This window comes from Mytilus californianus, unplaced genomic scaffold, assembly GCF_021869535.1.
Source record: "Mytilus californianus isolate M0D057914Y unplaced genomic scaffold, xbMytCali1.0.p SCAF_8, whole genome shotgun sequence".
Classification (NCBI taxonomy): Eukaryota; Metazoa; Mollusca; class Bivalvia; order Mytilida; family Mytilidae; genus Mytilus; species Mytilus californianus.
Genome location: NW_026262734.1, coordinates 96,916,623 through 96,933,358, shown reverse-complemented (window position 1 = coordinate 96,933,358; position 16,736 = coordinate 96,916,623). Strand labels below are relative to the sequence as shown.

The following is a 16,736-nucleotide window of genomic DNA, read 5'->3' as shown; positions in this document are numbered from 1 at the left end:
TTAAATGAAAATGGTTTTAAAAAATAAAGTTTCAAAATAACATATTGACACTAAAATTAATCTCTACATGATTTTATATATTCATCAAACAGCTGACAAAAAATTAAATTTATGAACAGTTCAACAAAAATCAATATCAATACTACTGCCCTATGAATGCTATTGTAACAAAATGTCACCTTTGTTCAAAAACACTGTTAGATAACAGTGTCTTAGGTAATCCATGTAACACAAAATTAAAACTACTGACATATGAATGCTTTTGTAACATTGTTCTGAGCTGAGGAAAATGCTCTATTACTACAAATATATATATATGCTTATTAGGAAAAATGTAAAAACAAAAGCATCAAATACAAAATAAATTCCACCATATGAAATACAAGTACCTGGTTCCTTCTAAACGTACATGTATTTGTCACACAATCTTCCTGTTTACCAAAATATTGTTTAGTTCTCGTATGAGTTTTAGAACAAATGAAAAATCTTACAATCTTATCTCTACAAAAGTTGTTAACAGCAAAGACAAACAGTTATTTCATTCAATCTTAATTAACATATGGTTTCATTTTCTTTTACAGGAAATGAGAAATAAATAATCCATAATTTAAAAACATTGCTCTTTGGTCAGTTTGTTGTCTCTTTGACACATTCCCTATTTCCATTCTCAATTTTATCTTAATTTTCTTATTAAAAATTGTCCTACATCTTTATGTAATTTGTATTTAACTGCTGATTGAAGCAAATGTCATGAGATGTTGTTGATATTGTGAAAATTTCAATGGAATAGCCCTCAATTAGGACAGTATCAAAACCCAAAAGTTTAGGAAATTTACAAATGTATGTGAAACACAAGCATTGGAAGGAAAAACGATATTATTTGAATGAAAACAATAGGCCTGGATTTTTTTTATAAGAACTGGTTTGGAATGAATGAATGTAAAGCTGAACAAAAATATGAGATTTGGTCTTATTCTACAGCTAAATCATCTTTTATGTCTATTTTGCATAAAAGAACAAACCAATTTAAAATATGATGATAAGAGCACCTGAACATTGAAAAGATTGATGATTAAAAATACAGAGAAAATCTCAGGTTTTTACACATCTCTACTTTCTATTGAGGCATCACTTTTGGATCGATCCATTTCTTCTTTTATTGATAAATTAAACATGGAATATTTGGAATTTCCAGTCACTTCTTGTTCAATCTGTAGAAAATCTGGAACTTTTAAGTCATCTCCCTCGAGGGTGGTGTATGTTTCTAGAAGTATCAATCCTTTACACCTGTAGAAAAATATAGACAACTTTATTCATTTTTATCATTTTCACTTTTGCACATTGATTTCAATTGCATTCACAAAGAATCTTATAGAATTTGTATTTTTTTTCCAATTTTTTGTGGATTGAAGAAAAATTGTATTTTGTTGGAAATTTGATTTTTACCAAAGTCTACATACAAGCCTTAGAAAAATTTGTACTTGGTTGAACATTCAAATTCTTTATTTTCCTTTATCCATGAAATCCATGAAAAATGGTATCCCCATGATTCATAATGAATACACAGTACTTGTTATGAATTTACTTGCTTCAATAGTACAGCTGAACCCTATGCACTGGTATATTGTAAAAAAAAAGCCACATTTTTATTACAGAAATTATTTAAGGAAAATTTCCATCATATAGTGGCACTCATGATCATGGTCCTTCTTGGAATATTTTGATACTAGTTTTCCTTTGTCACAGAAAGTTAAAATTGATTCTAGAAACTAAAATAAGTCTAGCCGTTAATCTTCTTTAATCAAATTAAAAAAAACCTGTTTTACATTAGTTAGCAAGAGGTTAAACAAGAAACTTTTAAACAATTTAAGCGTATAAATATTAAAATATTCAGTTCTTTTACATATCTTCGAAGAAAAAACTTCCTTAAATTATGTATAATACTGTTAGATTTATCATAAATCTTAATATTTTTAGGGTTTGAATCTCAATGAAAATAGTAGAAAGTGTCTGATTGATTGATTTTTAGTATTTAATGCCACTTTCAGCATTATTGGCAATTTCATGGTGTCAGCAGTTATTGGTAGAGGAAGGAGATGTTCCCACAAAGAACCAAAGGCCTTTGGCAGGAGAGGGTCAGAAAACTACATCATGCATAATCTGCCAATGCTAGCTTGTAATACTGTATTGTATTCACCCTGCCCAGAAAAAAAATCTGGAGTAAAAAAGTGCATTTTATCAAGGTACTTGTGAAGATTGCTTCCATTTTGCAAGTTTGTGAATTGTTTAAATAAAATTGCTAGGCTAATAAAAAATTTGAGATGGAGTTATCTTCCTTTGTTCATGGTTGTACATTTGTAGTTGAACCAATTTTTATATCAGAATCATCATACACTTTACATTACTTGTGTAATTTTTAATAAAATAAATGTGGATAGTGTCCACATGTGGAAACAGATGATGCCCACGTTTGCATATCATATAGTTATAAAGGGACATAACTAAAGAATGGTAAAAGTGACGCTACCCAAATTCGAACTAGATCTGAGTTTTGTGGTAATAAGCATTGTGTGTAAGTTTCATAAAATTTGATTGAGGCAAACTCAAGTTAGAGAACGGAAACCAATTTTGGGACGTACAGACGTGCAGACGGACGTACATACGGACAAACGGACGTACAGACAGATAAGAGTAAAACTTAATGTCCACTCCGCTACAGCGGGGGCATAAAAAATGACAAGTATGGTAATTCAAATATGCATCATATCTTAAATATCAAAGTATAACATATCATCAATAAATTGCATGACATAGACTGGATAGGATCTAAATAATGATCACTTCATTGTTTTGTTTGAACTATCAAAGGTAGTGATAAACCTTGGAAGATATAGATATCAAGTCAGTACCATAGGGTTTTGATTGCATTTCATGCAATCTTTTCTCAAAAACAAATTATAATGGTTATTTCAGAAAACATTATTATAACCAGGAAACACCAAGCCTTGCGGTCATAAACATTTCAAGTACGACTTACCCTGGAGGACAAGGATCTTCATACTCATCTAGATGGAAGTAATGGTTGTTCCACAGAAAACAAGTCCTTTTCTTGTATATGGAGTAATGTCTATAATCTCTTTGAGCTAGCAAAATCTAGAAAAACAATTTTTAATCATATTTGGCTCAAGAGTAAGAAGTTGATACACAATACATAAATGTTGTCCGATTGCAATGGTGGGCCTTCATTGGAAAAATGTCGTCTGATTGCAATGTTGGGCCTTCATTGAAAAAATGTCGTCTGATTGCAATGTTGGGCCTTCATTGGAAAAATGTCGTCTGATTGCAATGTTGCGCCTTCATTGGAAAAATATCGTCTGATTGCAATGTTGGGCCTTCATTGGAAAAATGTCGTCTGATAGCAATGTTGGGCCTTCATTGGAAAAATGTCATCTGATTGCAATGTTGGGCCTTCATTGGAAAAATGTCGTCTGATTGCAATGCTGGGCCTTCATTGGAAAAATAGTTCTGATGACAAAATAAATGTTTGATGAGTCAATTTACAAGGATTATGTCGCTTAGAAGTATAAATAAAAGGAAAGGTCAGGTATATGTCATAATCGCATAGCAACCCAACGACAAATTAAACCAACAATTATCATTTAATATAAAGATCACTACACATCTATAAACAAGCAATGAAGACAATCTTTATTATACTTGTTGCTGGATAACTGTTGCATTGATGTTAACCTTAATACACAATTAATCATTTCAAGGTTTGTTCTTCAAGGCCTTAAAAAATTCAGAGTACCGGTATAATATAAATAAAAAAAAAAATAACTGTTCAAGATATATGTGTAGTGTATATAAATATCAAACCTCGTAATCTCTACTATTAATAGCCATCCTGAGTTCTACACTTTGTTCGTTAATCTCCGGCCTGCGGATAGTATGTGTATATGTCCATTGACCTAAAACACAAATGTAAATCTTTACTTACATTTCTGAAATAATATGATTCAATATTTTTTTTCTTCATCTTTAACAGTAGGACAACCGGATGTGCCTTTTTGGCCAAAATGTGATTCGGCGGCGCTCAGTAGTCCTACGCCGAAAATTGGACTATTTTGCGTCGGCCGACGTCAACTGAAAAATGGCGCGCTTTTGTAATTTTTTTTCGTTCGTTTGCGGCAAAGTACCGACGATAAATATTGTTGATTGTAAGCAAATCTATATGAGAAAAATATATGAATTTACATATTATTTTCTTTTTTGAACATTAAAATAAACGGAAATCTCGTTTTTTTATATCTGAACATAGAATTTCGGATATTGATTTTCTGCACTGTAGGATAAAATGCCTATATTAAAAATGGGAACAAAAAAATACCTATCCTTCGATTTTAAAAAAATTTCTACATCATATTCTCGCTAGTTTTTGGCATCGAAATTCGTAAAGAACGTGAGTGTTCAAGCCAGGGCAAAAATTTGTTCCCATTTAATGTAGGGGTCGCAATTTTTTATAGGGTTTTCCTTGCATGGTCGGTAGATTTAGAAATTGGAAGAGTTTCTGTTTTTAAACTAAATATTCATTCAATTCTCATGGAAAAGTGAATCAATAGATATTAAACCCCTTTAAAAATAACAATATGTGTCAATAAATTGTAAAATAAGAGATTTTTTTTCGAAATTGAAGAAGGCGCCATTTTTCGTCTTTTTATCTATTACGTCAATTGGTCTGCTATAATTATTAGCCGTTTCTAAAAAATCTCCGCCTCGATTTTTTTTATACTTTCATATAATTATCTTTGGTACATAATGTATATGTTATGAAAAAATTAGGCACTTCTATCGAGTAGAAATGGAGAACGGTCATCTTTATTTTGTATGTTCCCCACTATGGGGGCGTGGTCCTCCCTAAACCTTGTTTCTGAAGTACACGATAGCTTTTCTTCTCTCAAAAAATAATTATCCACTAAAATTTATTGAAACATAACAAATATATTTTAAGACATCAATAAATTCTAACTGCTAGAGATTTTTAGAAGCAGAATTGCCGGAATCGACCTCAACCGATGTTGTGTCAGTATATATATATAGACCAACGTTGTCAATTTCCGGCGCCAGAAATGTCAACGTAAATGTCATTAAAAGTTGGATTCTTTACTTCTTTGTAGCAATTTTGTTTATCTCATAATCTGAATGCCAAGGAAGTCATGCGATATGTTGAATTCATATTAACGTTATACTAAAAACAGCCCTTGCTTTGTAAACTAACAGTTTTAGGCCTACATCATCATGGCCATGGGATTGATTTGTTGATATCGTACTTCGTTGATCAATCCATATTTATTTCGTGAATATTGTTAGTATGTTACCGGCCGATGAGTTTTTAATGAACATCTAATCTGAATAGGCCATAGAAAAGCTATCGGTTTTTTTCATAAGTTTCCTTTTGTTAATACAGTTATCTTTATGTGTTTTGTTTTGTTTCTTTTTTGAAAAAGGGGGGGGGGGGGTTAATTTTGTCACAGGCATGTGTCATTTTATTGATTCTTAATTTCTGGTTTGCAGTGTTGGTTTAAACTCTTCATGACTTTACTTTTTAAAAATTCAATGTGCAGTTTCTCAGGGCATTGGTATAACATGTACATGTATAATGACTATATTAGACTAGTATTAATATATCTATGCATATGGGGAGGACCATTTGCTATTCTAGGTAGGTGGTGGGAAGGGAATCCTGGTCTGTTCGCTCTGGGTCCTTTCGCCCTTTTCTTTTCTTTTATTTAGTCTTGTTTAATCACGAACATATATTGACAGATATACTGTTCCCAGGTTTAATGTAAATTAGTTGAATGAAGTATGTAAAAGTTTGTTGACAATTTAGTGAATAAACTGCATAAGCCATAATGTGTGAGGTAGGATTTTTTTTCTGGATTGACTTTTTATTTGCATCCATTGGTACACATGCATTTCTTTCTAAATACATGTATATTTTCACTTTTGCATACTCACTGATGCAGAGTATTCATTTTCAGCCTCTATTGTGTCATGTTATTTAGGGACCTTTTATACATGTAGCTTACTATGCGTTATTGGTTCTGCTCATTGATGAAGGCTGTCAGAGACCTATACATATATTTATTAACCTTTTCGTCATAAGGTATCTGGTGGAGTGTTGTCTCATTGGCAATCATACCCCAACTTCTTATTTTTATATTGGAACTGTAATCAAGTCTTAAGCAGGCAAACTGAAAGGGAACTGTAGTACCTTTAATAAATAACTACTGACAAAAAATCAATGAAATATTCAAAGGATACAATGAAGCTACCCATATGAAATACTTGTTTGTATGTTGTGCACCTCTTTTCTCCTTTCAGTGGCAGGAGTTATGTTATATGGTTGGCTGTATCATAACTTGTGATAGGATATAGTTATGCAGTGTTAAATGCCGGTCCCAATGGGTCACAGATCCCCAGGCAACCCCAAATTGATAGGGATAAAATAATTAAATTATTTCACTCAATCTCAACAACAGGGCAAAAGTGAAGGAAATCAATTCAAGCATACTAGATTATTTAAGTATGTGATATGTGATAAATATTCAAAAGTGAGATTATTTGATCAAATCTAGCCTTGTGATACAATTTCTTGAAAAAGTATTAAAGCAAAATTGAGTTCTTCTACAACATATGGGCAAATGTATAATTTTCCATGAATAAAGTCCAATAATTCTGGAAAGGCAAAACTTGAATTCACCAAAAGCAAAGTGAGCTTTCTGTAAATTACACTCATACAAAATAAAAGGGAAACACTTGAGGTCAGAGCTGAGGGAAGATATATTTGGTTGTCAAAAGTATACCGGTAAAATAAAACATATGGAATCTTATTAATCATGTTAATTATATAACAGTGATATTGCTTTGATAAGAAATTTCATGAAAACAACTGAGTCAATAATCTGATTTTTTTACTAAATATTGTAACATTTCACTTATGCACATTTTAATGTTTATGAGTCTGTCATATTTAAAAATCCTCTTTTTACTACACTTTGGAGCCCATAGTCTGCTAAAGCTTCATTTATTTAATCCTGCATTAGTTCAACAAAAATGTCTGCTAATAATCACTTGAACCACCCGAGTTATTTGGTGGGGTTACCATTCTGTACATGAATATATCTCTCTTAATAAATTTCATATACATTTTGTAAATTGCTGATTCCAGGTATTAAATTTTTTATCCTCCAGTAAAATTATTCTTCTGACACGATGTGTTGTGTACTGAAAAAAGAAAATATTTTGTTATTAAATTAAGTTTGTTAATTCAATGAAAATGTAATGAAGAATGATAATTATAATATATTGTATTTCATAGTAATGGCCATCTATGACCCCAATACAGTCTGCTTAAGTCATTCTCTTATTTGAAAAAAATGGACAAATTCAATAAAACACTTCATTAGGATATAATGCACATCTTGGAAGAGTTACTTCCCTTGTATTGTTTTAATCATTTAAATTAATTTTAAATTACTGTACCCTTCATTCTTGAAATTAGGTTTTAAATCCAAATGAAACAATATTGACATTTATACAGCATAGATAATAGAATAAAATCTTTAAACTTTTAAAAGTATACCATTTGACCTTAAAGTCTGAATGATTCCTTGGCCTATATCCTATAAATTTGAAGTTCCAGTCCCAATTTATTACATTGGCAACTTTCATGTCTGACTGTTAAATGCAGAATATTTTCAGTCTGTTTCCTTATGAAAACAGTTTAAATACCATGTATATTATGTTTTTGTTTCATATTTGGGGGATTGAAATTGGCATAGCACATTGTCAATAACCCACTTTTGTAACCCTATTAAAACAGACAATTTTGGATTACTTACCCTTAATATATTGTAGTCCTATTGTTTACTGTTAACAAAAATAATTTTGCTTTCAACATCACTAGACATTCCATTTGATTACTGTTTTCTTGTTGTATGTACAGAATATCATACATGTACAAGTATTTTTGTTTGAATAAAAAGGTCCTCTGTTTTGAATTTTTGATCCATAGTGAACATCTTTCTCCATCCTGTAAATATAAAGCAAATTTACATACAATTACTATTAATGTTCATTTACTAAATTATTCAAAGCAAAATTAAACTTTGCATTGTTATTATCAACACATGTATACAAATTTGGAAAATAAATTACCAAGAAAATACATGTACATGTATTTATTAAGTATTATAGATAATTATGCCCCCAGTATTTTTGCTCAATACATGTACATAAACGTTTCAGACAAAGAAAACATTTCAAAAGTCTTGAAAAATAATTTTTAGGTTTAACAAGGAGCAAATTTATGTTATACCAAACCTTTTGATAACATTTTTATATTTAATAGTTTGCATAAACATCATAAGATCATAACAAATTGTCTATTGTACAATGCAAGCTGAAATTTTATACATTTTGGGGGCACTCACAACCCAGTTTCATTTTAATTTAAATCCTGGAACCACTACTGTCATGACTGTATTGTCACTAAATTGACACCTTGAATTTGACAATATTAATGAAGTTTGAGAAAGTAATATTGTTAATGGATTATCATTTCTAATTAGATTGTGTACAAGCTTTTCAAATGGGTGGGTGATTGGTTAATTTCAATGTGTAAATTTCTTTTATAATTTCAGAGTTATGATTTAGAGGATGGCTATCTTAATTAATTTTTTTATGGGAAGGATCTGGTACATGTCCATGTAATCATGGTAATAACCGAACATAAAATAAACATTGCTCTGACAAGAGTGCTGACACAGGATGAACATGAATATTCTGTCCAATAAAAAAGGAAAGAATAATTATGTACAGATTGAAAACAAATTAATAAGCCATAATAGTAAAATAAGAAGATGGATATAATGTCCCCTTAAATTCCTCCTACCCACCAAGGAATTGTATATTTAAATATACAATTCTTTGTACCCACCCACCCACATAAAAATAAAAAGATTCGTATGGGTATGGATAGTGAACCCCCCATTGACAGAAACAAGTGCTTGTGATTGATTTCCCTTTGTATTATATGTAAATATAATAATGAAAGTTTTTTTAAATATTAAATTTTGGTGTATATGAAATGGGACGAATCTTTTAATATTAGACCAGCTATAAAATATCCAACAGTTGAAGTGAATATGTCTTACATTCTAATGATTTGCAGTGGCGGATCCAGAAATTTTAATAAGAGGGGGCCTACTAACTGCCTAAGAGGGTGCCCGCTCCAGTCATGCATCAGTGATTCCCTATATAATCAACCAAATTTTTCCCACAAAAGGGGGGGGGGGGCGCCTCTGATTTGATAATGGACTTTTAAGTTGAATTTGAGACGGTCAGCAAAATTCATGTGTATTTGGGGGAGAAATTACCCCACAGTCGGCATTACACGTGATCATCCGTGCTTTCAAATTTGATTAATTTTGGTCCGTATTTGCTGTTAGAGGTTAACAATGTTCTATTATCTGAGCACGAAGTGATAGCGTGAATATTTTCCAGGGAGATTGTGAAGAACACTTTGAACAGTTTAAAAACGGATGTTGACAACTTGTGTGGGTATAATATTCCCGGAGACAAGGACGGATACCTAAGACCGAAATCCGAATATAATTCACCAGTGGTTGGTGTAAATAGTGTATTCATTATTTCAATATATGAAAAGGAAATGATGAAAAATGGAATTGCAATTTTCATGTTTCATATAGTTTTACACTTTATTTTTGCCGTTTAAATCATTTTTTGGGATCCCACTTATTTGAAAATAATTAACTCGGTATATCTGAAATAATCCTTTACCTTTTATGTTGTGTGGCATTAAGTTTTAGCATCCAAGAATGTCATAAATGCATCTTTACAGCGTGGAATGCCAAATCCAACGTCAAACAATGGCCGCCATTACGTGTTGACAACATCGTCTAGTGAACCGTATCACTGAGCACCGAAATCAATACTCAGGCGCTTCCGGTTGTCCTACTGTAAGATATATGCAGACTACACATCTTTAAGATATATGCAGACTACACATCTCAAGATATATGCAGACTACACATCTCAAGATATATGCAGACTACAAAACTTCTCCCTTCAGAATGCCTTTTATGTGTGTCTGCTTTATTTCAAGAATACCCATACATGTATATCAAGAATATTTAGTGGCAGTCAGTTTTTATTAGTGGAAGAAGCCAGAGTGCCAAGAGAGAACCACCGACCTTACGGCAGGAAAACTGACAATCCTCGTTTATAAAGATTGGAGTTGAGCACACCTGCCACATGTGGGGTTTGAACTCACAACATCAGTGTTGACAGGCTGGTGATACAGAAGTTAAACTACTTAGACCACTTTGAAGCTTTGAAAGATTGACTATATTTTCTCAGTAAAGATAAAAATGTAAGCTACAATACTTACCATCTTGTCCCCTCTTGCGTATTCTGGCCTGCATTTTACGACTAGGTGTGACAAGATAGTCATGAGTTACCATAAACTTCTGATGTGGAGGGAATATCTAGAGAGAATCGATATACCATGTTACATATGATATATCATATTACATAATTTATCTTTAATAGTTTAAAAATATACCTTTTAAGTCAGGGGGCCTGTAAATTAGTGGTTGTGATTGGTTGCTGTCTGTCAATTTTTTTTTCTATTTTTCTTTATCATAAAACAGGCTATTGGTTTTCTTTTAGAATTGTTTTACATTTCCATCATGTCTGGCCCTTTTACAGCTTACTATAGGGTGTAAGTTTTGCTCATTGTTGAAGGCTGTAAAGTGACCTACATTTACTTACATCCACATGTTCTTGATGTTTTGGGTCTCTGGTGGATAGTAGTCTCAATGGCCATCATACCACCTTGTTTTTAAATTAAAATTTTTATATTCTATTCTTTTTCTTTTTCTGTATAAAGACATAATTCAAAATCTATGTCAAACAACATCAAAAACAGGTATAAAGATTTTGGTTCTGGTTAGACCAGTATTTATTGTAATAAGTTTCATTAATTAATAGTTGCTTAATTTTACATGGTTTAATATTACTTATGTTTTAGGACTGTAACATGACAATATGATATGAAGATGAAACCTGCATTATTCAAGACTCACAACTAGAAAAATATACTGATGTAATACGCCATCAATTGGTTTCTCTTGTATTTTTTACTGCAAGACTTGCATACTTACTGTCCAATCCAGTACACCAGTAACAAGGAACTTCCTCTTCTTACTGTTGGTACTGAGTCGATCACCGGTATCTATACCCAATCTGTTACATACAGCCTAAATTAGACATTTATTTTTTTCTGAGTTTAAAATGCTACCATTCTAAACCTATACTATCTTAATGAACAAATCATTATTTATAATTGCTATAATATAAGACATCCACATCACATGTCATACTGAATTTACATTGAAAACCTAGTCTTTCTAGTCATAAAATATTCAAGACTTTTTAAAATTTTGTAAAGCAAGCAAGGTCTGTTGACCCTTCCAGACATCCTGAGATTACCACAGTTTTGGAGAGGGTTTTGTGTTGCTCTCAGTCATTAGTATTGTATGGTGTTTAAAAGACTGTTGTTTTTGTCTTTTCTTCTTTTTCCTTTCTCATGTTTTTCTATGATTTTGTCTGTCTCTCTCAGACTTATTATAATTTTTTTATTCTCTGTTGGGTATCTTCTGTCTCTTTTTGACGATCATGTGTTATCAACAACAACAAAAGACACTGAATAAACAAACAAATGCTATTGAATTTAACCATTTGCTGAGGCCAAAAATAAAATTAAAATCATTTGATGTTGCCTACCTACCCACCTAAAAAGCAGCCTATCTGAAAAGTTTTATGACACAAATCGCTTCAAACTTTTTTTTAAAGTTTTTTTGTCTAAATCATGTAACTTATGTTGTTGGCAAAAAAACAAAAAAAAGAATCCCTACCTACCTACCCTCCCTACAAGGCATAGGTAGGCAACATCAAACAAAGAATTTGTAAAGGGTGGCCTGACTCTAAGTGAATCATTATACCATACAATGTACAGTCTTTCACATGAGCATACCACAAGTCTGATAAAAGCTTAAATAGACCTGAAAAGATTAATCTCTATATTTTAACAGCAGTAACATTGGTGTTAGTAGTGAGGCAGGACAGCTGACCCTGCTACAACCACTCCGTTCATCCAAAGATTTAAATAGAGTTCACATTGCTCAATCTTAAGTTCTCAGTATAGTATTGTTAGGAAAGTTTTTGTCTTTGTTTTTCTTTTGGTAATGGTTTTCTGTTTTTCTTTTGACCTTTTTTCGTTTTTATTTCATTATCCCCATGGTACAATACCCACTTTTTCAATCATGAAGCACAGGATATATAAAAACAATATTTTGATGTACACGTTTCAATCAATGTCAATTCAGAAATTATTGTGAGGTTTTTATTATTAAATGCAAATAATGCGACTGGGTGAGTATCCCAATTATAAGAACTCACATTCTAATATCTGACACGTAAATCTGCATACAGATTCCTAAAATCGCAATGATTAACCTTGCATTTTTGTCCTGACTTAAAAAAACTGCAATAATAAATGCACACAATAATTTCTGAATTTACAGTTAATCTATGTATAATTTTTCCTTTTAAGAAATGTTTACGCTTTTGTATACTGTGGATTCATCTATTATAGTGGATACCGATTTTCGTGGATGAAGGAAAAGTCGTATTATCGTGGATACTGATTTTCGTGGATGAAGGAAAAGTCGTATTATTGTGGATATTTGATGAATCCACAGTATTTGTGATTATGTCTCATGGGAATGAACTGGAAAAGATATGGTTAATTTTTTTCTTCACAAAACTGGAAACACACACTTGAAAAACACCAAAGCAAATGAACAGTGCTTTGATAACAGGTCTTAACTCTGTCAAAACATGGCCAGAAAACCTCATATCTTTACATTTTAATACTTACAGAAATCATTCTCATTACTTTGCCTTCAAATCCAGTTGTGTTGTCTATCACATCATAATACGGATGTCCTACCCATGCCTAAAATACAGCAGAATTTTGTTGAATAATACAAATTTAAAACCAGTTTTCTTTTCTTTTTTCAAGTTGAGATGAAGTTTTACGACATTGATATTAAATAACCAGAAACAAGAACAGGTCATTGTTTACCTGAAAAATCGGGTCATTTGGTATACTTCATAATACAAAATAGTTTCCTGTAATGGAAATTCAATTATTATTATGATTGTTGAACAATAGATCAAATCTGTAATAATTTTTTTATGATTGTAAGAAATGCAGCATGGAAATAATACAATAAAAAATAAATGGGAGGTTTTATTTGTGCCAAACCTATCCTGTAGCAATTTTCACAATTATGATCATGATGAAACATTTCAAACACATTCTATTATTCTCTATTTTGTATTTTTTTTGCCTATTTTTCTTTGTTCTTCATAGTTTTAAACCTATATTCTGTACTTAAGGCCGTTATTCTCTCTACTGTAGACCCTATCCAGACCCTCCTATATTACCAAAACTGCCGAAAGAGCCATTAAACAACAAGCAATGATAAACGTACCCCAGCTGTGATTTGGTCTAGTTCTATTGCTTGGTTTATACTCTCATGCCGGGTCTGATGACCAGCTACAGTATAAAACTCCTCCGCCCCTCTAGCTGCTGATACCATGTGGATGACTTGATTGTATCGGTTATCTCTCAACTGGATCTCATTCCAACCATTATCAGTTTTCATCTTCTCCCAGTCTTTTGTTGGTAAATCTAACAATATCAAACAATATTATTAAGGTGGTACATAACACTACAGGGAGATAACTCTGTAAAAATCAGCTGAACGTTTTAATCACGTTCTATTGTTAAGGAAATATTAAGCTTCTCAATGATCAAAATTAGTGTTTGTCAAACTGCTATATATCCAATGAAACTTTTCCGATAAAGTGTGTGGTTCAAGTTTTTTGAAATTTTTATATTTTTGTCAAAGGGTCAAAGTACATATTTTGTTAAAATTTCATGAAAATTAAACGAGCCAAATTAATTTTAGTCAAGGTGTTTGGTACCACCTTAAATTTAAACTTATTAACAAACTGTTGACACAGAGATATGTCTTTCTTGTATATAATTTGATAGTAAACTGCAAATGTTCAGATTGAAACAGCAATACTTTAACATACATATTATGTATAATACTAAAAGTCAATGAACCATTAATAAAGGAACAGGGGTCAAATAATTTATGAGATATAAGATTATGATATGCCAATGCAATTACAATAGCAAACGAAATATGATTGACTTATCATAATTACAAACTTCAACAAATTTTTGATGCCGCTGCTGGAAACAGCATATCTAAGTCTAGATGTTTGACTCCGTCAAGGCAAGACAAAAAAGGAAACAATAAAGAGGGGGCTGTCAAAAACCCATAAGTTCCAGTAAGACCGACAATACCACCGACAGAAGAAAACTGATGACCATTCAAACAAAAGTCTATCAAAATAAAATGCTTCGTTGGGGCGCAGCTTGATACGACCGCAGAGGTCGAACCCTGAACAGTTGGGGCAAGTATGGACACAACATTCAAGCTTGATACAGCTCTGAATTTGGATTGTTATTAAATATTTGACACAGCATAGGTTTCTGACACAGAAAGAATGTGGTCTAAGAACTTGAATTTTTTTAATTTACCTATTATGGTCCAATGTCCAAAATCAAAATACATGGTTAGATTCAGCATATCAAAGAACCCCATATATTCAATTTTTTGTTAAATCAAACAAAGTTTAATTTTGGACCCCAACTTGGACAAACTTGAAAACTGGGCCCATAATCAAAAATCTAAACACATGTTTAGATTCAGCATATCAAAGAACCCCAAGAATTCAATTTTAGCTAAAATCAAACTAAGTTTAATTTTGGACCCTTTGGACCTTAATGTAGACCAATTTAAAAAACGGGACTTAAAATTAAAAATCTAAATACACAGTTAGATTTGGAATATCAAAGAACCCCAATAATTCAATTTTTGATGAAATCAAACAAAGTTTAATTTTGGACCCTTTTGACCTCAATATGAACCAATTTGATAGCGGGGCCCACAAATAATAAATCTAAATACATGGTTAGATTCAGCATATCAAAGAACCTCATATTTTCAATTTTTGTTGAAATCAAACAAAGTTTCATTTTGGACCCCAATTTGGACCAACTTGAAAACTGGGCCCATAATCAAAAATCTAAATACATGTTCAGATTCAGCATATCAAAGAACCCCATATATTCAATTTTTGTTGAAATCAAACAAAGTTTAAATACTGGACCCTATCTTGGACCAACTTGAAAACTGGGCCCATAATCAAAAATCTAAACACATGTTTAGATTCAGCATATCAAAGAACCCCAAGAATTCAATTTTTGTTAAAATCAAACTAAGTTTAATTTTGGACCCTTTGGACCTTAATGTAGACCAATTTAAAAAACAGGACCCAAAATTAAAAATCTAAATACACGGTTAGATTTGGAATATCAAAGAACCCCAATAATTCAATTTTAGATGAAATCAAACAAAGTTTAATTTTGGACCCTTTTGACCTCAATATGAACCAATTTGATAACGGGGTCCACAAATAAAAAATTCTAAATACATGGTTAGATTCAGCATATCAAAGAACCCCATATATACATTTTTTGTTGAAATCAAACAAAGTTTAATTTCAGACCCCAATTTGGACCAACTTGAAAACTGGGCCAAAAATCAAAAATCTAAATACATGTTTAGATTCAGCATATCAAAGAACCTCATATATTCAATTTTTGCTAAAATCAAACAAAGTTTAATTTTGGACCCTTTGGACCTTGATGTAGACCAATTTGAAAACTGGACCCAAAATTAAAAATCTAAATACACTGTTAGATTCGGCATAACAAATAAATAAATGTGATCAAAGATTTTACAAATCTAATGCGCCATACTGTGCAATTAAAGATTACTTCTTGAAATTTTTCAATATTTGAAATTTGAAAAAAAAAAATTATTTGAAGAATAATTCTTTTTAATTTCTGAAATCTGAAATGAGAAAAAATTGACCCCCCACAATTTCTTTTTATCCCCCCCCCCCCCTTTTTTCCCCCAAAAAATTCTTTCCCTCAAGATATGGTCATAATCTCAATTCAAATTTCCAATGGAGTTGGCAACCATAATTACCCATTTAAATTTACCATAGTGCTAACTTAATCTATTATATAATAGAATTAAAAATATAGTGTCAAATCTTTCATATGGATTTTTTTGTAAAAAAAAAAGATGCAACATTTGCAGATATTTTTACTGGTCTTCCTTTATAAATATGCATTTCTTTAAACATGATTTAAAAGCAGTGCAAGGGAAGTAACCAAAACGTTGTATTTGGATTACCTCCCTTACACTGTTTTAAATTATCTTTATTGTTCATTAACCATTACTTTATACATAATTTAAAAGAAGTGTAAGGGAGATAATTTCAATGATGTATTTGATTTATCTCCCTTACACTGCTTTAAATTATGTTTTGTACTAAAGTATTTGTCCATTAACCAGGACAACCTTGTTTTTCCCCCTTTTTTGCCCCTAATTCCTAAACGGTTTGAGCCATAACCCCCCAAAGCAAATCCTAAC

The 16,736-nt window shown here is 31.6% G+C and overlaps 1 protein-coding gene and 1 long non-coding RNA gene across 2 annotated transcripts in view; both read right to left on the bottom strand.

Moving 5' to 3' along the window:
* Window positions 1–286: 286 nt before the first annotated feature.
* Window positions 287–16,736, bottom strand: part of LOC127712729 (TRPL translocation defect protein 14-like) — a 28,147-nt gene continuing 11,697 nt past the window's right edge. The window contains exons 6-12 of the mRNA XM_052219338.1: window positions 13,647–13,846; window positions 13,028–13,105; window positions 11,250–11,345; window positions 10,475–10,571; window positions 3,880–3,971; window positions 3,038–3,153; window positions 287–1,287 (exon numbers count right to left, since the gene is read on the bottom strand). Coding sequence (XP_052075298.1) covers window positions 1,101–1,287; window positions 3,038–3,153; window positions 3,880–3,971; window positions 10,475–10,571; window positions 11,250–11,345; window positions 13,028–13,105; window positions 13,647–13,846 — 866 coding nt within the window. The 3' untranslated portion in view covers window positions 287–1,100. The remainder of the gene's footprint in view (window positions 1,288–3,037; window positions 3,154–3,879; window positions 3,972–10,474; window positions 10,572–11,249; window positions 11,346–13,027; window positions 13,106–13,646; window positions 13,847–16,736) is intronic.
* LOC127712736 (uncharacterized) lies at window positions 6,958–9,695 on the bottom strand. Its single transcript, XR_007987297.1, has 3 exons — window positions 9,446–9,695; window positions 7,905–8,095; window positions 6,958–7,287 (listed from the first exon to the last, which is right to left on the bottom strand). It is a non-coding gene; the product is annotated as an uncharacterized LOC127712736 (long non-coding RNA).